Source organism: Balaenoptera acutorostrata, chromosome 1 (assembly GCF_949987535.1).
Source record: "Balaenoptera acutorostrata chromosome 1, mBalAcu1.1, whole genome shotgun sequence".
Lineage (NCBI taxonomy): Eukaryota > Metazoa > Chordata > Mammalia > Artiodactyla > Balaenopteridae > Balaenoptera > Balaenoptera acutorostrata.
The window spans coordinates 65320132-65342995 of NC_080064.1; the positions used below are offsets into that span (position 1 = coordinate 65320132).

Here is a 22864-nt window from a genome sequence, read left to right on the forward strand (position 1 = left end):
AATTCTTGGAACCTAGCCTAAGAAAATAATTATTAATTTCAAATTATCATAGGTAATAAGATACTAGAGTACTACTAGTAGTAGTGAAAATAGGAAAAATAGGAAAATGTTTAAATTATGAAAAAAACACAGAATGGACTAATACACAGACATTAAACATATTCATGAAGATTACATAATAACATAAAAATACTTATGGTATAAGGTTAAGAATAAAAAGCAAAATATAACATTTTATGGAAATATGAAAACATAACTTTGTAAACTCTAACTTTAGAAATAAAAAGACTGACCATATGTTAAAGGTGATTTTTGTGTGTGATAAATCTATAGATAATTTTAAGACCGCTTTTCTCTATTTTCTAAATGTTATTTCATAAGCTGTTAATGAAAAATAAACACTGATAAAGAGGTTTGGTACATATATTAGAACATAAGAGAGATAAATAGTCATAAACGTTGCCATCTAGTGTTGAACCCACCTCAATGAAAAGATAATAACAAAATGTTTTAAAATTATAGATGTCATTAAGTCAAGAACACAGGCTTCCTATAATAGTTGAGAAAAATAATAAACCTATACACTTCATTTCACAAATCCAGAGGGGGGAAAAAAAAAACCCACTCTCTTCCAAGTGATATGATCCTAGTCGAATACTTCTGTTATTCTATCTATCCCCTAATTTCAGCCTATATCATGTGCATCTTATTTTACAAAAAGTTGTCTACTTCCACAAATCCAGGTAAACAATCTAGTTTTCTGAAGTAGAAATAAAAGAAATACTAGTAATAATGTCAATGTTGCTACTGAACTTTAACATCTCTACCTTTTTGGTCAGCAGTTTGCCAAATTGTACAAATTTTCTAGATTATACATTACATGTACCAGAATTGAATGATAAAATCCAAGATCAAAAATTTGAATTATTTTATAAAAGGGATTCAAATGTATGTTAATAAGAATCTTTACTCACATATGGCAAAATCATTTTGAAAATGTTGGGGGTCTTAATGTTATAATTCTAGGGCAGAGGTTGGCAAACTTCTTCTGTAAAGGGCCAAACAGTGAATCCTTAGGGCTTCGTGGGCCATAGGGTCTCTGTTGCAACTACTTAACTCTGCCCTTGTAGAGCAAAAGCAGCCACTAAGAATATGTAAATAAATAAGCATGACTCTAGTTCAATAAAACTTTATTTTCTGGCACTGAAATATGAATTTAATATAATTTTCACATATCACATATTCTTCTTCTTTTGATTTTTTCCAACCATTTAAAAATGAAAGAAAAGAAAAAAGAAAAAAAAACATTCTTCACTCACAGACAATACAAAAAGAAAAGGTGGTAGGCCAGATTTGGCCTGTGGGTTGAAGTTTGTCAAACTGCTCATTCTAGAGTTTTTGTTTAACTTATTCCAAGGTTATATCCCTTGCTTCTTCCTTCTGTTTGGCATGTTTTATCCTCCTCCATTCCACCTTCAAAATCTTATCTAACCTTTAAAGCCTTCTTCAAATATGTCCTTCACGAAAACTTTCAAGGTGACTTCATCAAATGAGTCTTCTCTTCCTCTGAAGCCCCGTAACATTTGTACCTTCTCTGGTTTTACATGTGACTACTGACCTTGTCCAGTTATTGGCGTGCCAAGGCTTCCTCTTAACATTTTATGGAAGGAACCCTCTCTTACACATTTCTTATTGACCACAGTGCATAGTAGAAGGTTAATGATAAAGATTGGATGGAAAGATAACTATTCAACATCCTCAATTCTTAGCTGTAGGCACCAGTGGTTTAATAACAGCTTTTAAGTTTCTAAAATAAATGTTATAGACATTAAAAGCATTCATAAGTTTTAAAACGCAGATGAATTTTAGTACTATTAAAATGTGACAACAAATTTTACCTTGGAGTCAGAAAGAATGCCCACCATGTTGGCAGGGTAGACAGATGGGAGAGATCAGGGAAAGGCCGGAGATACAAGTTATAGGGCACAGGGTACTATGTGAGAGCCAAATAGCTGCAGGCACAACTGGCCATCCGCAGGACACAACTCAATCCTTTAACTGTCCTCCTAAAGTTGAGAAAAGTATCAGACCTTCCATGTGTCTAAGGTACTGGGGCCTTGATCATCCTAGGACACACTTCAAGACTTTCTATGTCAAATGGAACTGTCCAACACACCCAAGAAACCCCTGGATCCGAAAGTTACTCAGTTTCAGAGAACTTAAAGTGCAGTTTGGAGTTTTCTATGAAATTTTTATATTTTTATTTAACTATAAATTCCTATTGCACCGATAAAATAGGAAACCTTTAGAAACAGGCACCACTCTCCCTGAATTCAAATCCTAGGAAGGCTTCTTATTAGCTGTATGATGCTTGACATCTTACTTAACCTCTACAAACCACAGTTTTGTCATCTGTAAAAAGGAGATAATGATAATAGAACCTAACTCATGGGGATATTGGGCTGTTGTGAGGATTAGACGAGTTAATATATGTGTTTAGCACTGGCACATAGCAAGCACCTATCAATGTTAGCTACATATACATATAAATGCATATTTGGATAAGAACAAATAGCATTGCTAATACTAAGTAACCTCTAAAAAGCTACACATACCCTTGCCTTCAGACATGTATTGTGTTTTATTTGATTCTTGAGATAGAACTGCCATAGGAAGGAATTTACAGAAAATAGGAAACAGGCTACATAAGAATTATCAAGTAATTTTAAAAATGCAATAAAGGAAAACAGCAAGCTGAAAATACATGTATGATCATGTGACACAGAGAGAAATAGGAAAAAATTGAATCCCTCCGGCATTATCACAATAGTATTTCCCAAGCTTTGGCAGAGTGCAATGATCAAGGTCAGCTTCCATGCATAGAGACAATGGCAGGTCAACTCAATGGCCATACTTACCACCTTTATCCACCCTACGGGGACCTGCTTTTTTGTCCTTCACCTTAGCAGCGCTTCCTTCCCAAAGGTTACTCTTACTCTTTTCCTTTTCTTCCTTGGAAACATGTTCCCTGGACTTCTCAGATAAGCCTTCTGCAATCACTCGGGTTCCTTTCTCTGCTTCTTCTTCAAGAACATTCTCCAAGTTTTCCTCTATTGGCAGAGGCTTGGTCTCCACATCTGCTTTTATTATTTCTTGGTCATCAATTTCGATTTCTAGAGAATTCTCAGTTGGAAGGTGGGTTTTTCCTGGCTCATCATTTTCACTCAACTCCTGAGAAGATGGACTTCGGACACTTTCATTTGGACTGTTTTCAGCGTGGGCTTCCCTGTCCCCCAGTGCAGATTCATCTTCACTGCAACTAGAATATGGGTGACTTCTGGATGAGGCTGATGAAGCAGTTCTTATATCTACAAAAATTAAAAATGACAACATCATTGCTTTTCCATAAAGGGAAATTTAATAATAATAATTGTGGGAATTATGCTAGTAATCATACTAAAATTTTTAATATAGTTTAGTAGATTTGATACCCTTTCCCCATCTTGTCCACATAATTGTCATGATAAAGAAAGACCTATGAAATCTGTGAGTCTATAGAATCTTCAATACGAAGTCGCATTTAACTGAAAACCAGTTGTATTTGTTTATTTGTTGAAAGCCATTTCACTGGAAAACCTTTGTTAGTATCTATTTTGTCATGGAAGAAATTGAATAATCTTTTACTTGTTCAGCAAGAGCACTTATTTCATTACCATCTTGGATGTATCCACAGTATTCTCTGTGCATAAAGTTTAAATTTTTATCTACTGTAACACCTGCCATACTGGTACACCCTGGTAGCTCGGTATGGTAAAAATATCTATGTATTTGCATAATACCTAGATACTTAATATTCTGAGCGAATGCTTTTGTGTGTGTGTCTGTGTGCATGTGTGTGTGTGGGAGATCTGGTCTTTTTTTTGGGTTCCCCAGAAGCAGACACTGAGATGAGGACTCATGTGCCAGTGATGTATTAAAAATATGCTCCAAGAGAAACTCTTCTGGGTGTGGGTAAAGCAGGGCAGGGAAGCGAAGAAGTCAATCAAGAGAGCTATTTCAAGCAACATCTCAGCCTCAGCCTGATCCCATGGGAACCTCTGGAGTCTACATTATATTAAAATTTTTCTTCCCTTGAGGAAGGAGCTGGGCTTCCATACTCTGCTCCAGTCAGACATGGCTACAGGCCACCCTGGGGGGAACAGGAACTCTTGGCACTCCCTTGCCCTTTGTGCCTGAGGGTGAAGCAAACCCAGTAGCCCAGGACTGTCCTCTGAAGAAGACAGAGGATGCAGAAGCTGGAGATGGGCACACAGAATCGGTAAAAGAGATTCTAGGAGATCTATGCAGTACACTGATGTGACGCTACAGATATGCAGTCTAGAAACTTACCAGAGCCAAAAATGGTTTAGTACTTATTACACACAAAAACTTTAAAAAATCTCCAAGAAAGTAACACACACACACTGACTCTGTAAGGAAGATGCACTGCCTTGGGCCAGAAAAATACAAACCTCCTTTCATTTTTTTTTAACCAAATAGACCTGTGTTTATAATTTTTTTATAGAATATATTTTTCAAATGAAATAGCCCACACTTACAAGCTGCTTAGCTTTCTTGTGTGCTCTTCTCTGTGTGCTCCTGATTCTTTTTTCCGTTTATGTTTTTTTCTGCTTGTCAGCTACCCAGATGGCTGTAGCAGCTGAGGCAGAGTTTAAGGGAAGAAATACCTGTCTTTACTCTTATCCTCTTCCCTCTAGCCCCAACGGCTCTCCATGACAGGGCTTAGCATTTTAAGTATAGTCACTGAGACATACTGAGTTCCCACAAAGATGTAAGAGATTCTACACAGCAGTAAAAAATAAACTCCAAAAAGCCTTTAAGCAACAGAACCCCTTAAGTACAATTCCATTTGTTCTTATCTTCCAACTACCTTGACAGGCACCAGATGACCACTGTTTCTCAAAGGAATCACGTACTTCAGCCACTCATTCTTTATCTCCATTGTATAAGATCTGGATGTGCTGTCTCTCGGTGGGGAACGTACAGATCAAGGACAGTCGTTCTCTATCTTATTTGTACTAGTTCAGAAACTTCAGGGACTATAATCTCCCCCTCTCGTAAGCATCTCACATTTGTTTTTTTAAAAAAGAAAAACAACTCCCCTGTGCTAGTGGTTTGTTTGATCAGTGGTTTTCATTAATTGCACAATTAGCTAGGATACAATGTTATAATTGTTCTGCATGTCCAAAAATATCCTATCTCCCATCTGAATGTTGACACCAGGACTCTCACTTTTGGCTCTGAGAGTTGTTCACATAATTTAAAAAATGAGTGCTCCTCTTTCTTTAGCAGCTTCTATTAATTGTATTATTTTATTTCAAAGGCTGAAATATGCTCTGGTTCAATTTTGAGTCAGTCCTTAAGAAAGATCAGGTGAATGAATGGCCGCTGAGTGGCAAGGCTACCTGACCTCCCATATAAACTCATTTCAGTTTTCAAATTTCTCTCTAACCTCCCTGTATAATTTTGTTTCACTCTCATTTCTCACTCTCATTTTCATACAGACACTGGGGCCAGGCTTTGCCTACAAAAAAGCTCAAAATGCTTTAGGGCCATGGAATGGGATTTTCAACACTAATTTTATTTATTCTCTTAGAAATAAAGTTTTTATGTAAAAACTTTTATATAAAGGAACGTTTTATATAAAGGAATTTTTGGGTCGATATGTAAATTGTAAATTGTAATTTTTTTTTTTTTCATTAGGAGGGAAAAAGTTGTCTTGGAGGCATGTTAGGAAACAGCTCTGCCTCCTACCAAATTCCATTTATCTCTCCAGTGCTCCCTCCAGGTACTGATGCTAAGAATCTGCCCTTGGTCTTCATGGTAGGAACCTGATCTGCACCCACTGCCTGAGTCCTTGGCCAAAGCCAGTGTGTTTGGTGCCATGGTTCTACACCCTAAGCAGGATCTCTGACTTTTCTCCTTCCACATCAATCAGTCCCCAGTTCTTCACTGTTTTCTCTTTTCATGTCATCATAACTGTTCATTGATAACTATTCCTTCTTCTCCGTCACTACTATTTTACGCAACATGAGCTTGAGAGAAAATATTATGTTTTTCTGTAAGACAAACTTAGGTGTTCCAATCATGACTAAGCTACTCATCAGCTTTGACTTTGGTTATGCTACTTAACTTCTCTAAGGTTCTGTTTCCTTGGCTGTAAAATGGGAATCAATTCCAATTACTGCTCTCCATAAATCATTGTAGAAATTACATGATAAAAATTAATCTCACCAAATCAAATAATCATTGCTTTATGATTTTCAGTCTTCTTCTCTCTCTGATATCATACATGATAAGTATATTCTAATAAATTTCTTTCTTGTGATTTCACCCTGTAAATCACATTAAGCATAGTAGTCACAGTTACCATTTATTGAGGAAAAAAATAAAACCGAATCATGATTATTCACCTACTCTGTACCAAGCACTGAGGTAAGCAATTTACAAACATCTCATTTAATCCAATGGAGTAGTTAGTTATCTTCTTTTTCTAGGTCTAGAAAGTAAGGCCCACAGAAGTTAAATAATACCCAATGTCCATTAGCTATAAAGGAGCAATTTTTGTAAAATACTTCTTTTGTAATGACCCACTGTATTAAAACCAAGACCACTCTACCTGCCAAAAGGCCTTCAAACAGAGGACACCCACTGTCATGAACCCACTATTGCTTCTCTTAGCTAAATTTCCACTGTTACCACCCCAGGATGACAAATGGAAAATAGTTTTACATATTCTACTATATATGTGTCAGTAATCTCCACTGTTTGCACTGCCTGCCTAGTCAATTTGATATACACCTGACCAAAGGTACCAACCACACACACACACATCCATAGTCAGCACCAGGCTAGCAAATTCAGGATGAACTCTGCTCTCTCTCCTCGTAACTGAGGTCCTGAGTTGTCCTCCATCTTCCTAGTGACTTACAGAGATTCATTCATTCACTAAATGCACATTGAGCACATCCTATGTGTCAGGCAATGTTCTGGTATTGAGGACACAATGGAGAAAAAAGCAGGCCAGGTCCCTGCTTCCATAGAGATTACACACTCTAGACAGACATTGCTTCCTTTGGCATGAGCACAATAAATCAACTACACATATTTATTAAGGTATTTGTTCATTCTCTTAACAGTGACCATGGGTAGCTCTCTCAGAAGCTGTTATACTCTTATTGTAATCCGTAGCTACATAGTTTGTTTTGAACCAATGACAAGTCCTGACCTCAGTTTTCAATCATTCCTTCACCCTCTAGCATGATGCATTGTTTTACTACAGTTTAAATTCATTATTTCCTCCACTAATGTCCTGATTTTAACTACTTTGTTTTTAGCTTACTAGCTTGAAGCCCATATAGACACCTCAATTTAAGTTCACAAACTCAAATATGAAAATTCAGTTAAAAATTTCGATCACTCCAATAACACACCATGTATCCCAACCCAGTGGACCCAATACTACTACTCTGAGCTCTAACACAAATTATGTCTCTTTCCCATTCCTTGGTCCAAGGTTTCCCAGAAAAATCTGCATAAGTGTCACACCTATTTTCTTCAAATTAGCCTTGACATATGAATTCTTATGTCCTACTAGTCCTTATATTAACAGTTGTAGATTATACTCATGAGTTCACCAAAATCTGTTCATATTTATATTAGATACTGTGGTTTGGTCAATATTTTCATGTACAATAATACCTGATCAGACAAGTGGTTTGTACTCAATAAATACCATCAAATGAGTGTATGCTTAATGACAATAGAAGCAGAAATCATTGAATTCCATCCATGAACAGTAACTAGCTATTTGGTGTAAGGGAGAACATATGTCCTCATACTGGTAATTCATTATCAATTTACCAATGAGACAAATATATACATTACTTTGTAAGGATAAATATCTAAAGTAAATGCAGATATAGCAGGAGGAGAAGAAGAAAGCTTAAAAGTTCCTCCTTATTTACCTTTAACTGGATTTTCTAAATACTTAAAATACTGAGAATATAGTCAAATCATGTATCACATTTTGCTGCTTAAATCTTTTTACAGTTGTCCATTAATCTAGTCAACCAGCCACGCATTTCACAAGATTTTATTGAGTGCCTCAGTAGTGCCATCACTATGTACAGGGCAGATTCAAAACTGTAGAGAAATACCTCATAGAAAAGTATTTTATGTGAACTAAAAGATGATGCTGCGTGTAAATATTCACCTGAAAGCCATGACTTCCTACTTCAACAATCCAAAAGTGAAGATGAATTGAGGAATTCTTACAATTAAGAAAAACTAAAGTGTGACTAATCATGCAAAAAATCACAGACATAGATTCTAGCCAAAAGCTGCCTACAACCTTCCCCTAACCCTCTCTGGTCCGAGAAGGAGTCAAGTGACACTGAAGTCCACAGAGTGTGGTTTCCTAGCATGTACAGTTTCAACACAGAAGGAGCAGGCGTCCCTCATATGCGTCTCTTCAAGCCCATAGTCAGGCCCAGAAAGGAAGAGTGAGATACTGGAAGTCAGTAAATCAAGTAAACAGAATATTTTTGTGATTCTGAGATTTTCAAAGTCTTTAAGGCCTACTTCTTCAACAGACTGAAAAATAGCACAAGTAAAATACTATCTTTCTTACTAGAAAAAAATTTCGCTTTAATTCTTATGTGCTTTCCTTTGTATTCTGGGAACAGATTCTCTCTCTCTCTCTCTCTCTCTCTCTCTCTCTCTCTCCCCCCTCTTTCCCCGCCCCGTTCTCTTTCTCATAAGGAGCTACTTAGTCTTTACCTCTTACTCATAGGTACTATCATCCAAACTGTCCCTAAAAGTCTATTCTCAGCAACATGACACTTTTCCCCTCAACTTTATAACATTCATCTATGGCAATATATTTTCAACTGGTGAATTAGCTCCTGGGGTTGCCAACACAAGCACAGAGAAAAGGAAGCTGTCATTCTTTTTAAACGATGGGAAGTCTCACACATCATTCCTAAAGCAGGGTCCTCTCTTAGTGGGCACGCAGTCCCTGGCACTCCATCACTTGCAGGCTGTTCAGCACAGTGTATTCATCAAGGCGGGCCGATGCAATTGTTCACTGGCAGTTTAAATGGGGCCGACTTGTCACAAGAGTGACAGCCTGGGCAATTGTTTGCCCTCTGGGAACAGGTGCAGGCAGGTTCCAATGAAACACATCCAAACACTAACAGCGAGATTCTTAATCATGTCAGTAAAAAGGACGTGCCAGTGTCTAGCATTCAGTGGTCACAATCTGCCTCTTACACTTTTGAAGATGAAGTGCTGTCTGGCTTTTCAATAGAGTGTTCCAAGGAATCTATCGTGTCATTATCATTTTTAATGCACATTTCTTGTTTGCTGGATGAAATATCTAATTCTGATACTCCTCATGCTAAAAAGCATGTTTTTGAATAACACAGGGTCAGGTTATCAAAATAAAGGGATGGAAAATAAAGGAGCCTGGTGGTGGAGGAAAGAAAGAGTAGTAAGCAATGAAATTTTACTTCAGAATAATGGCAAAGTTTTAATGTAAATGCCAAGGATGCAAAGGAGCTCTTAAAAAGGATTATTTAATAACATCGTTATTGACAAAACAAAATAAAATAGTTAGCCAGTTTAATTTTTGGCTCTTAAGTTTCCCAACATTGTGGACTAGATTTTATATGTTCTGATAGCTTTCATTACATATCTATTTAAAATATTATATGTTCTATATCTATATAATGCAGCTAACTCTATACAATGTTTTTAATAAAATTCCAGTAATAATCATATAGTATAAATGTAACTAGATATCATGGCACTAACAAAAGTATTTTAGTATCCTTGGTGTTAATCAAGTAACTGCTTAATATTCACAAAATATCTTTAGGAAATTACCTCTGTGAGGAATAACAAAGACAACATACAGTCCTAGCTTTTGTAGTATAATTAATTTTTGTGTTATTAAATTGTGTAATTAGTTTGAGGGGCAAAATTTTAACACACATGAAACAATGAGTGAAAAATGAACTACTGAATGATAGAGTTTCATAAAATAAAGAGCTCAGTGAAGGCTGCCGAAGTAGGAGAGTCTCATGGAAGAGAAAGGGGATGAACTGGAAACGAGCAAAAGACCTGGGAGTGGATTGGAGGAGTCCATCCAGGAAGGAGAGAGGTAAATTTGGGTAAAATTAGAAAATGTCTATTTTAATTTCCTCCATTTAAAAGTAAAAAAAAACAAAAAACAGAGGCTAAAAAATAGGATAAGATGAAGAGCTCAAGGTAAATGCCTCTAAAATGTACATTCTTAAGGAAACAAAATCCTTTTATTGGGGGGACTTGTTTTAATTTCAGATAAGTGGATATTGGCTGATTTGGAGAAATGTTATATTGTTTTTCTCCAAAATCCAGGCTCTGAATTTTGCGTCTTGGCTCCACCAGTTTCTGGCTGTGTTAGTTACTCAATCTCATCATTTCCCCGTTTCTTTACTTGTGAAATGGAGATTAAAAGTACCTGCTTTTTTATAAGGTTGTTTGAAGTAAATCAGATAATTCATGTAAAATATTTAGCACAGCACTTAGCACAAAATAGTCTTAATGAACAGTACCTATAGGATACCTTTTTAAACATAAGATTCCAGTTATTTAAATGCAAGTAATATTCAGTGTTAATGTTGACCTATCACTATCAGTTATTCAGTAATTACAGGTCTAAATGATTAAAGCCTTCCCTCGAAGTAAGATCCAAGTACTGCCTACATCCTTGTCTGCTTAAACAGAAAAAATTACTCTATCTTGGAAAAAAATCCATTTGATCCCAAGAAAGCAAGTTGATTATGCATTACACAAATAATCCCCAGATTACCATATATTGAAATAATGTATTGAGCCTTTGTGAAATCAATACTTCATAGTTCACCACAATTATTGAAGAAATTAAAAACTGAGTCTTTCTTTGTTCTGAACCGGTTATATTTATATGCAAACACACTTTCAATCTTTTTCCGGGTCCAAGTCACTTGTATAGTTTCTTTAAAATTTGATTCAGGTGACATCACTTTTCCATAGACTTCTTTAACTTTTTCTATGTCATATAGGAATATAAACTTAAATCCAATATTCACATTCAAAATGAGTGTAAAAAGCTATGTTTTGGCATGCCTAGAAACATAAAATGTAACTTGAGAAATTAAAGAAAAAACCTAATTTAAGACTTTACAAAAAATTCTCAATGCTAGATCATTAATATAGAGTAGTTCTTTCAACTCTAATAAAATGGCAGCAAAACTTGTTTTCAAATATATTGAAAGTGAAAATCACTCTAATTTTTCACATTGTGCTTCACTCTTTACTCTGACTGTCAGGAAGTTCAGGATTAAATTTTTAGTTCAAGCATAGTCATGGTCTCATGTGCAGTTCCTAGTAAAATTATCTTCTTTCTTACTCTAAATAATTTCTGTTCTTTATTTTATTGCCTTGCATATGTCTGCATGAAATTTTAGAATAGGTTTGCTTGAATTTGTTCTTGAACAGAATAGAACTACAAACTAAATATTTGTTCTTGTGATTACTTTATTACTTAATTTACTCTTATTTTGTATAATCCCTATGTATTCCTTGAATTCAAAATTTTGAGATTTTATACAGAAAAAAATTTGAGAGGTGAAAAGAATGGGGAAAATTGACAGCAATTCAAAAAGTCATCATAATGTTACCTCATTCTCTAGTCTAAAGCAAAGTACAAAGACATACACATACTTAAATATAAGACAGGGTTATTATTATCACTGATAAATGCCCAGAATGTAACAGGGAAGATATTTTATTTACTAAGACCCACATAGCCTTGGCCAAACCCTTTCATGGGACAAAGCCAGAAATATGTTCCTTCTTTGGACATTATTTTGGTAATTTAAGGTGTTTAAAAAGGGCTTAAAAATTTAAGGTATGCCTCAGATAATGAGAGTTTCTTTATCTACCAGAAAAGCTCTGTATTTTCCCTGTGAACATTCAGAGTCATTTTAGGTTTGAAGACTATAAGGGGGAAGCTTTGCCAAGAGCAATAATCCTTCCATAAACTAATATGCCAGCATCTGTGTTCAAGGTAAGTTAAGAAAAAAAAATGAACATAAGGGAGGAATTTTCAACTTTTCCTTTAATTGAATGGGAGCTACTTTTCATTTTTCCAAAGCCACAAAAATGGTGTATATGTGTGTGTATATAAGAGGAGATAGTTTGAGATTTAAAAAAGGTAGTAACTTTCTAAGTAAACAGAAGATGTGTCACTACAAGCTTCACCTGACACCCTGCTGAAAAATCCCAGCAAACTAAAGAAAGAGAAAGGATTGAAGAATGACTCCATAATTTGGATATCTATGGAAGAGGGGTTGATCAGCATCCTCTGGTTAGGGAACCAGGTTCTAAACAGTCTCTTTTTTTTTTTTTTTTTTTTTTTTTATTTATTCATTTATTTATTCATTCATTTATGGCTGTGTTGGGTCTTTGTTTCTGTGCCAGGGCTTTCTCTAGTTGTGGCAAGCGGGGGCCACTCTTCATCGCGGTGCGCGGGCCTCTCACTATCGCGGCCTCTCTTGTTGCGGAGCACAGGCTCCAGACGCGCAGGCTCAGTAATTGTGGCTCACGGGCGTAGTTGCTCCGCGGCATGTGGGATCTTCCCAGACCAGGGCTCGAACCCGTGTCCCCTGCACTGGCAGGCAGATTCTCAACCACTGCGCCACCAGGGAAGCCCTAAACAGTCTCTTAAAGAGGATTATCTCATTAAATATAAGGAAAAGAAAAGTAGTGAGTATACTTGCTAAACAGCCTATGTCAAATGATAAGCTAATCAACTTGCCATGTTTATCCTCTTCCAATTCATTCTCAGAGCATCCATCAACCTCATCTTTCACATTGTCATCAGCATCTGATGTCTTCCACAGCGATGTTTCACTCTCCTTTTCAGGGTCTAAAAGATCTTTTTCATCATCTGAGGGTGACTTTGGCATTCCATTCATTTGATCATCAGCCTGTCCTTCATTAGCTTTCTCATCTTGTTTCTCCTCATCTGCTTCAAAATCTTCTTCATATTCTGAGGAAAGAAAAGCTCCACTATGAGAATGAAAATAGAATCCCTAATACTTAACCCATTTCACTTTAATGAGAACTTTGACTCCATTATCCTCTCCTCTCTGGGCCTTTCTTCACTTCCCTTTCACACAGTTAGTGAACATGGAAACTAATAGCAAATGATCAAAGATTGCAATCAGTTACATACACAAGAGCAGTAAAGAAATGAAGTTCCAGATGACAAGCCTGAAACATAATAAAAGCTCATTTACAAATGGACATCATCATCTACGATAACCAAAATGAACAAGAGAAGAACTTGATAGAAAACAATAAATTAGAAATAAATTAAAAATGAAGAGAACAGGATTATAATAATGAAAGTTAATTTGGAGACCCAGTGAGGCCATATTTTATAGGAAGAATGTTCAAAATATTTGGATATCAAGTTAATGAATAGTGAAGTGGAAAAAATTCAATTAATCAAGTCCAAAGGCCCTGAGAAGTAACACTGTGAATAGCACATTCTTTGAGAGAACCAAATGGACATCAAGAAAAGGCATTATGAAGGATTCTGTACCTGGGCCAGAACTGAAATCATATGCATTATTCATCCCTACAATCAATAAAATAATTACGTTCCAAGTATAAAAATTCTTATAAAATAGAATATTCCTGTCACAGTCATGAATTTGCTTCATTTCTTCAGAAGTGTAACACATCTGTAGCAGAAAAAGGAAACTGTCACATCAGATAAACGCCATCTGTCCCTTGTGGTTATAATTTTTCACCTTTCATATTTAATTGTTCCCCTTTTTCTTCCACCAAAAACTAAAAATCTTGAAGTGACAACATGCCAAGGATAGAGAGCAAAAGGATTTCATGCAGAACCAATTAAGCAAACAAACAATTAGCTCTTAAAATAAAAATTACAGGAAAAATAAAGTTTTCCCTATTTTGTGTGTTTTAGTTATTAGACAGTCTGGTTTCTTCTCCAGCAGTGGGGGCCTTTCGGGTAATTACTTGAGAGCTGTCCACTCTGCCACAATGAAAGAAACTTCATTTAGAAATGCATGCCCTGTGCATATGAAGAAAGCTCTGTTAATGCAGAGAAGGTATGAGGGCGATGTGAGAAGAAAAGTGAGATCAGAAACTGTAACGAAAAAAGGCAAAAGAAGAGAACTCATCACGAGAAAGTTTTCATGAAAGAGATTTAATATGGAGAAAGAGAAATGCGAATCAGTAGAACAAAATTATAAAATAAGGAAGAAGTTGAAAAAATTAGTTTATATTGCATAATGGAAACAGGACATACTCATAAAAACAAATATTTTGATTCAAATATTTCAGACCAAGTAATGGGATAGCTTCTCACTTGGTCTAGTCAGCTGCCAATCAATAAGCCTTTATTGACACCCTTCTATTTGGAAGAGGCTAAAATTGCAAGATAAAAGACATTACAGTAACACAACCCCTGCCCATCAAGGAATCTCCAATTTTTGTTGAGGAAATAAGACGTAGGTACACAAGAAATACTGTACTCATGTTAGAATAGTTTTTATACATGACCCTCAGTAATGTCAGTTTTAACACTATTGGGCTCAATTGCTGTAGATTTTTATATAGGATTCATGATTAATTATGTGAAATAGTGTCAAATAAGTGGAATAGAGTCAAACAAGGGTGGAAAGTCATTTGGAGATTGTGGAAGCCTTCCTAGGAGTGGTTGAAGTTAGCCACAGAATACACACACACAGAGAAACACATTAGAAACAAGAGATATTTGCTGCTGGTCACAAGATAAGCAGGGGCCAGACAGTACATGAGTAAATTGCTGCAAGTCCATCAACAGTATTACAGCGTGGTGAAATATGAGGGTTTTGGAGTCAGGCTGTCATGTGTCCAAGTACCAGTTAAAACACAGCTGTGTGACCTGTCAATTTGCTCAACATCTTTAAGCTTCAGTTTTTTCACCTATGATATGTGTGGTACCTGCCTCACAAAGCTATGGGGACTATTAAAAGCAATAATCCCTAAAATATGCTTAGTATAGTGCCAAGGACAGTAGGCTCCTAATAAACATTAGAGATTAGTAGTAATCATGATTGATTGGGGGTGGAGAGAGTTGGTAATAGAATAGGAGAAATCACACACAATATGTGCTTTATTGACAGCAATAAACTTTAATGGAGGCACCTGATTAAAATCAGAATCGTACAAGTGTCCACAATTAGGACACAATTGCAGTTATATTATCGAAGCAGACCATAAAATTGAAGGACCATGTAGTGAACCACAAGAACAGTCCCTGAATCCTATTTGGCAGGAGCTTCAGTGTTTTCTCTCAAAACAGGAAATTCAAGGCTGCCCTGGCTTTGTTCTATCATCACATTTAAATATTAGCCTTCTATTAACCAGGAGCACTGCATCAGCATCACAGCTCAGAGCACACCTCCTTTGTCTCATCTACTCATGTTTTCAATATGAATGAACTAGTGGCATGCTTTCCGGATCCCTTTTCATAATTTCTTCTGTTTCCCCATCTCATCTTTCTTCTTCCAGAGAATGTAATTAGCTTGTTGTTTACCATCCCCACTAATGAGGAAGCAGGTCAATGCGAGGTCAACATCAATCCCTCCGCAGCTCTCCGTGGCTGACCTCCACACCGGCTTCTTGCTGCCCTGACCATCAGCGGCTGTTCTACAGAGAGCTGAAGCCTTGCTCCGCTGTTTCTTCTTTTTTTAAATGGAAATGGGCATTTAAAGTCCATTAAGGAGCCAACACAGAAGAAAGATCTTGGGAAAAGCTGTTTTATAGTCATAAAGTATGCTACTCATAGCACGGGCCATGTTGGTTTAAGAAAAAGAAATACAGAAATTAACATGGCCTAAATAAACATACCTGTATGTTGTGAAAGTTAAAACACATGAAAACACACCCCATTTGTTAATTTCTCTGCTGTTGCTATTGTTATCTACAGATATTTTAAAATTTTCAGTTTAAGATAAGAATAAAGACTAGAAAGGATCATGGAGAGAGGTAAGCTGGGTCAAAGTGTTAGGAGTGAAATCTTTTTTAGATAGTCACACTATTTCAGTAATAAACAGATATAAAGTCCAATGCTGAAACAACTCTGTAATTATTCTCTTGGATTTCTGAAACTGTTGGGCAGCAACTAGAGAAGGTGGGGAAGAAGAGACCTAGGAGATGCCCCTTTCCTGATACCAGCCCTTCCACACTCATCCCAGCCAATGGCTAGCGCTCCTCTAATCCAGGCTTTGTCTCCTGGGTGCAAGAGGGACACTCAGGCAGCTCCCCTTTTCTGATTCTTTGGACATATCACTCACAACCAGGTAACATCAAGGATAGCTTGTACAGAAGAGGAGGTTATATGTACAGTGTTTGAAAGTTTGGGCTTTGGAATTAGACAAGCCTGGGTATTAAAGGGTAGCAGAGTAGGCCACCCCAAACTAGGCCACTTGGGCATAAGGTTTATTTTGAGCTGAAGGCAATTGAGAAGTAGTAAATAGAAGAGAAGCTCTCTGCCCTCCCCCCATTTCCCTAAAAGCAGGACATACATTTTTGAAGGTGTCTCCCCTCCCCTCTCTCCCAGGAAGGACAAAAGTTAATCATAGGCGACAACTCTGATCTTTAGCAGCCCAGAGACGGCACCAGAGGAATCAACATAACAACCTTCACTAGAACTAGCCCTTATCTACCGTTAGTTTCCACATAATATTTGCCTTCCCACAATTTGTTGCCCCTGGAAGCTCAATGTCCTTTTCCTTTGCCTTGTCACTTCTTGAAAAAAATGTATTTTTCTTTTATTAAGATGCCATATAAGCCCAAGTTCTAACCACCCCCTTGAGTTACTCAGCTGAGTGTTCCCATACATATGCACGATGCACCTGCTAATAAACTTTTGCTTGTTTTCCCTTTTTCATCTCTTTTGTCAGTTTCATTTACAAGGATACAGTTAATGAACCTAAGATGGGTAGAGGGAAAACAGTTTTTCCTTTCCCACAGTATGAATCCTAGTTCTGCTACTTTCTCTCTGTATGTCTGAGCCTCATTTTCTTAAAATAGAGAGAGTAATAATATCTACTACATCAAAAGGTGAGGGTATGTATAAATATATAAGGTAAGGAGATATATATATATATATATATGTGTGTGTGTGTGTGTGTGTGTGTGTGTGTGTGTGTGTGTGTGTGTGTATGCGGTTAGAGGGGGGAAAGAAAGGAGGAGAAGGAGGCAGAGGAGAAGGATGAGGAGGAAGAAGATGAAGAAGAAGGAGAGGAGAGTGAGGGGAAGGGAGGGGAAGGGACAGGAGGGGAGGGAAAGGAAGAACAAGAAAACAAGAAATGCAGACAAGCTCCAGGACCCCAGACCTACATCAAATGTTTTCAGTTATGGAATACTCTATCACTATATAATCATATAGGTTGTTCCTACCTGATGCCAAAGCATCAGTTTCACCAAAGCAAGTATATCAAATAGTGAAAAAAACAGGCAAAATTCTGTTTGGTGAAATGGTCTCTCCCTGCATAAGTGAACAGAGCCTCTGGCTCACGCAGACGCAAACTCTCCTTTCCCACCTCCCCCTCCAAGCACCTTCAACCCCCTGGAGTTAGGCTGCCCTCCTCTAAGACAGGCCACACAGAACTCCCTGCAAAACAGTTGAGAAGGTGGTCAGGGATTCCTCACCTGCAACACAGTTGCCTGAAGATCAAAACTGAGTAACAACATTTAATGGATATTTTTGCAAATTTTTATAATCACATTGTAAAGTCAAACAAAATGACCACGCAACAGCAAAAGAACCCAGTGTTACTCATTACCATATTTAAATATGTTTTCTTGGTCATCTTCCCAGACTTCTTGTCCTGGCTTTTCTTTACGTTCCATTTCTTCGACAGCAGTTCTCACTTCGCCGATCCCTGTATGTAGTTCTTGAGCTGAAAAAATGGCTGAAGCTGAGGTTTTGCTCCCCTCCATCTCTCTCTTTCTTGGTATCAGGTACTCTCTATCCTTCCTCAGTTTCCCCTCACCCTTCATCAATCCCTCTCTTCTCTCAATACTCTTTTCCTTCCTAGGTTTTGGTGAAGTTGTTTTTTTGTCAAGGCCCATTGTGATAATGCACCTAGGAAAAACATTAACATAAAGTGTTGATTAACCTTTATATATAGCACAATGGAACTGCAAAGATCTTTAAATCACTTCTCTTATTCCAGTAAGGAATGTTACAAGAAACATATTTATCATAGTACACATAGTTAATTAAAATAAACTACTTTCTCCTTATTAATACCAAAATCTTGTAAGTAAACACAACAATTCTTAACAGTTTTACCCACAGTAATACACAAGAAAAGAAAGCAACTTAACAACAATGAATTATAGTCTCAAACTAAACTTTGTGCCTTAAAGTATATATTTGGCCTTATAACAGAGATAGATAGATAGATAGGTAATTTAAGTCCTCATATTAGAATTATGTGATAAAAGAACATTCAGGTTTATCAATAAAAGGAAGCTGAGATAAAAATTATCAGAAGAAAGATGTCATTCGGTCTTTGATAATTTATTATTCCAACAACACAACAACAGAAAGACATACAAAATTGACTCTAAATATTTATGATTGATTTTTTAAGAAATACAATCAGTTAAATATTTTTGTGCCCTTTAAATAAACACTTCAGGAGCCTGAATGCTTATTTTAACAGAACTGTCATTATTGCTTTTAGAATGGCCTTTTGAAACCTGTACCACAATCTTTTGGTGATTTTTCCTGGCAATAAGCTTTTGTTTTTTGAAAATGGCAATAATCTATAGAGGTCATAAAGTCATTCTAAGTCAAATCTGGTGAGCCAGCAAATGATCTGAATGTTTTAAGACGTTAAAAAATATTTTAAAAAATCAGTTATAACAAAAGTAACATTAATAAATTCTTCTATAGCTTTTATCCTATCTCTCAAGTTAATATCAAAATAGGAATTCCAATAACTATAATACATACATTAATAAAAATAATGACTATGATAATAAGAGTATCAAGCACTCCTTCTGTGCCAATCTCTTTGCTGGGTACTTTATATACATGATCTTATATGATATATTCCCCTACAGACCAATAACTTAAGAACTATCGTCATCACTTTACAAATGAGGAAACTGAGGCTTCAAGGAGTCCATGACTTGTCCAAGTTCACCCAGCACGTTAGTGACAAAGCTGGCTTTCAGCCCAGGACTGTTAGACTCCGTCACCTCCCACTGAAGTACACCCATATTATTAGATTACTGGTATAGCCTTCTCAGATGACTAGTTACACAGACAAATGTTACACTGCTGGGCTTACCACCAGGGCAAGTACTCACACTCTCCTCACAAAGACTAACATAATGTGGAGAAGTTTTCACCAAGGCCTAGAGACAATCCGTGACCTGAAAAGAGGTGTCTGGCAGTTACCAGTCTCCCCACTCCTCCTCTAGAACTTCACACATCCCCTTCTCTCCACGTCACACAACTACTGGGGAACTGGGTCAATTAGAGTGGGGTCAGAATGCAGTCAAGACTTTCCAGTCCAGGAAGAAGAATAGAAACAATATGTAAGATCTGAAAATTGCCTCTCCGTGAATCAAATCTAATGGCAATTTCTTAAACTGAAGATATCACTGAATTTCAGCCATCCCTAGACTAGCAATAGCATAGGAATTGATCTTAATTCATTCTCCCAACAAGTAAATATGAGAACTTAGTTATATCACTTCTCCTTTCACTATCTCCCCGTAAAGTAAAGCTAAACGGATATGCACTCAAAGTAACTATCAGGCTGTGAAAAATAGGATAATAAGAACATACTTTCCTCAGCCATATTAAGAATGATAAATTATTTCTTGACTATAATGATGATATACGTAGCACACTGCTTTCCTTGGAAATAAAGGTGTCATGAATCTTCAGAGACTATGATTACTAGCATTCCTTCTGTTGAAGCTATTCTTCCCTTATCAATGGCAACACCAAATATATTGATTTGGAGCCTCTGATATGCTGTTACTTTTAGTTTATGTTGTGACTGTGTAGAGGCTTTGATGCCTCCCTACTGCACGCACAGACTTTTTATTGCCCATCTGCTTAAGGGAATTAGGCAAACAAAGTGGGTAGCATCTGTGCTTTCCTCGTCACTGACTACCTATTTGACTTCTGAGTATAATTTGAGGTGTTGATTCTCATTACTAAAGCTCAAAGCAGTCTTCATTCTCTTGGCTAGGCAATTCTTTTTCCTGTGTTTCACTTTAGCAACTGAAAGTAACTACCATGACTCTTCAAAGAGTTCCCACGATTGAGGGATGGATACAAGTGTGGAACCTCCATACTTTGGAAGTGAACACTGCTAAGCTTTTCTTGTTTTCTAAGGACCTTAAACAGGTAACTCAAAAAATTTCTAAATCCTTCCTCCTTAAGAGAGAGAAGAGGTGTGAAAGAGTCATCTAGCAAGTGGGACAGTGAATGGTCTAGGGCAATGTAGCAGGAATGCCCAGGTATATTTAGGACCTACCTGAGGTTGCTTTTCTGTTCCAAGTCAAATATGTGTTCTCCATATATGTGGGCAAGTCATTTGTGGGCAAGTCATTTATTTAACTCCCAGGAAAGCTAATGAGTTTGTATACAATCATCCATGTGTAAACACATTGCACTCTTTGGGAATTGCTGTATAAATCCAAGCTATAAAATGTTTGGTCCTAAACACTTTCTATTGAGGCTTAATAACCAGTGCCAAAACCTGATGGATGGCATCTACTCTCCTTTCAACACTTAACTAGTTTCTGTACAATTCTTTATATGATTTCACTTGGTTCCCTCTAGCTTCTTTCTTTGAAGTTTTCAAATAATAATAACAAAATGGTCGTGATGTTTAAGAGTAAGTTCTAGTACTCTCAACTAAAATGCACAGGTCTCATAAGACACTGGTTTTCAATTTTTTGTTAGCTTCATAATCAGCTGAGGTTAAGGCTCCAATCACTCTTTGACTGGAAAATAGAAATAATCAGCAGAGAACTTCCAGTTGATCCCAACACAGCCACCAACTTGCATCTCTCTCTGCCCTATATGCCATCTTTCTTCCTGTTACTACAGAAGAATGCTTCCTCTCATCTAAGGCTAACACCTCCATTTGAGCCCTAGATCCCATCTCCTCTAGTCTACTCAAGCACTTTGCCCCAGCAATTTCTCTCTCTATGTCACGCCTGACCAATGTGTTTTCCCCCCCTAGGGTATCAACCCTATCTATCAGCTTATAACCATATTATAACATCTCCCATCTTAAAAAGTAATAAGCTCCCTTGGGCCCCTACATCCTCCCTCCTGGCTGCCACCCAATTTCCATCCTTTAGAGCAAAACTCTTTAATAAGAGCTATCCATCATCTCTGGCTTTAGCTCTTCTCCAATTATTTCTTAAACCCACTCCAAACAAGACTGCATTCCTACCACTCCACAATAGCAACTTGTGCCAAGATCACCAATAACCAACACATTACCAAATAATCATGCTCAATCCTGAATTTTCATTTTGCTTCACCTAGCCACACCTTCGACCCAGGTGATTATGCCTTATTCTTGAAACATTTGGTTCATTTCCAGGACATTGCTTTCTCTGGGTTCTCTGTCTAATCACTGGCCTTCCTTCCTAGGTTTTTCCTGGTTCCTCTTTATCTTCCTCACCTTAGAACAAAGTGACCAGAGCTTATTACTCAGGCATCTTCTCTTACTGTATTCCATTCTTAAGCAGTCTCATCCCATCTTATGACTCTAAATGCCATCCATATGTAAACAATTCTCAAATTTATATATCTCCAGCCTGAACCTCTCACCAGACCCCAGATTCACAGATCCAACCGCCTACTCAACATTTCTACTTGCATATCTCATAGATGTCTCCACTCCCAAAGCTGCATCTTCCACAGTCTTTCCCATGTTAACTGGGCATCTTTCCAGTTGTTCAGGTTAAAAACTTTTCAATCATCTCTGACTCTGCTCTTTATCTCATGCCCTGCATCCAATCCATCAATAAATCCTGTAAACCCCACCTTCAAAATACGTCTAGAACCTAATCACTTGTAACTCTTCCTACCACTCTCTCTCCTCTGGATTAAAGTAGTTTCCACCCTCCCCCCCACCTTCCCTATTTTATTTTTCCCATAGGAGCTACTATCAGATCATGACAGGCCATTGCTCTAAACCTACCTGAGAGGCTTCCCATCCCTCTCAGAATAAAAGTCAAAGTCTTTGCAATGACCATAAGACTCTACGTGACTTGACTCCACTGTCTCTCTGACAGTGACATCTTCTATCACTGTCCCTTTCTCACTTTTGCTCTGATCACACTAGTTTACATACACCAAGCATAATCCTGTCTCACACCCTTTGTATATGCTTTTCCTCTACCTGAAAACCTATTTGAAAAAGGAGACATTTTTTTCTGGTTTCTGCTCGAAAGACATCAGAGAGGGCTTTACTGACCATCCTACATAAAATAATACTGCCTTCTGACCCTTGTCCCCCCTCGTTCCTTATATCTCCCTTACCCTGTTTTGCGTTCATCACACTTATTACCATCTATTATACACTAATTGGTTGGTGTATTATTGGTATACTGGCATGGGTTTATTGGTATATTATTTTCACTTCCCCTGTCAGAAGGCACTCCATGGGTCAGGTTCTTTGGTTGGTTCACTGCCATG

At 37.2% G+C, this 22864-nt stretch overlaps 1 protein-coding gene across 1 annotated transcript in view; it reads right to left on the minus strand.

Moving 5' to 3' along the window:
- ERICH3 (glutamate rich 3) overlaps positions 1-22864 on the minus strand; it is a 117272-nt gene that overhangs the window by 21652 nt on the left and 72756 nt on the right. The window contains exons 10-12 of the mRNA XM_057535295.1: positions 17958-18259; positions 12905-13138; positions 2919-3368 (exon numbers count right to left, since the gene is read on the minus strand). Coding sequence (XP_057391278.1) covers positions 2919-3368; positions 12905-13138; positions 17958-18259 — 986 coding nt within the window. The remainder of the gene's footprint in view (positions 1-2918; positions 3369-12904; positions 13139-17957; positions 18260-22864) is intronic.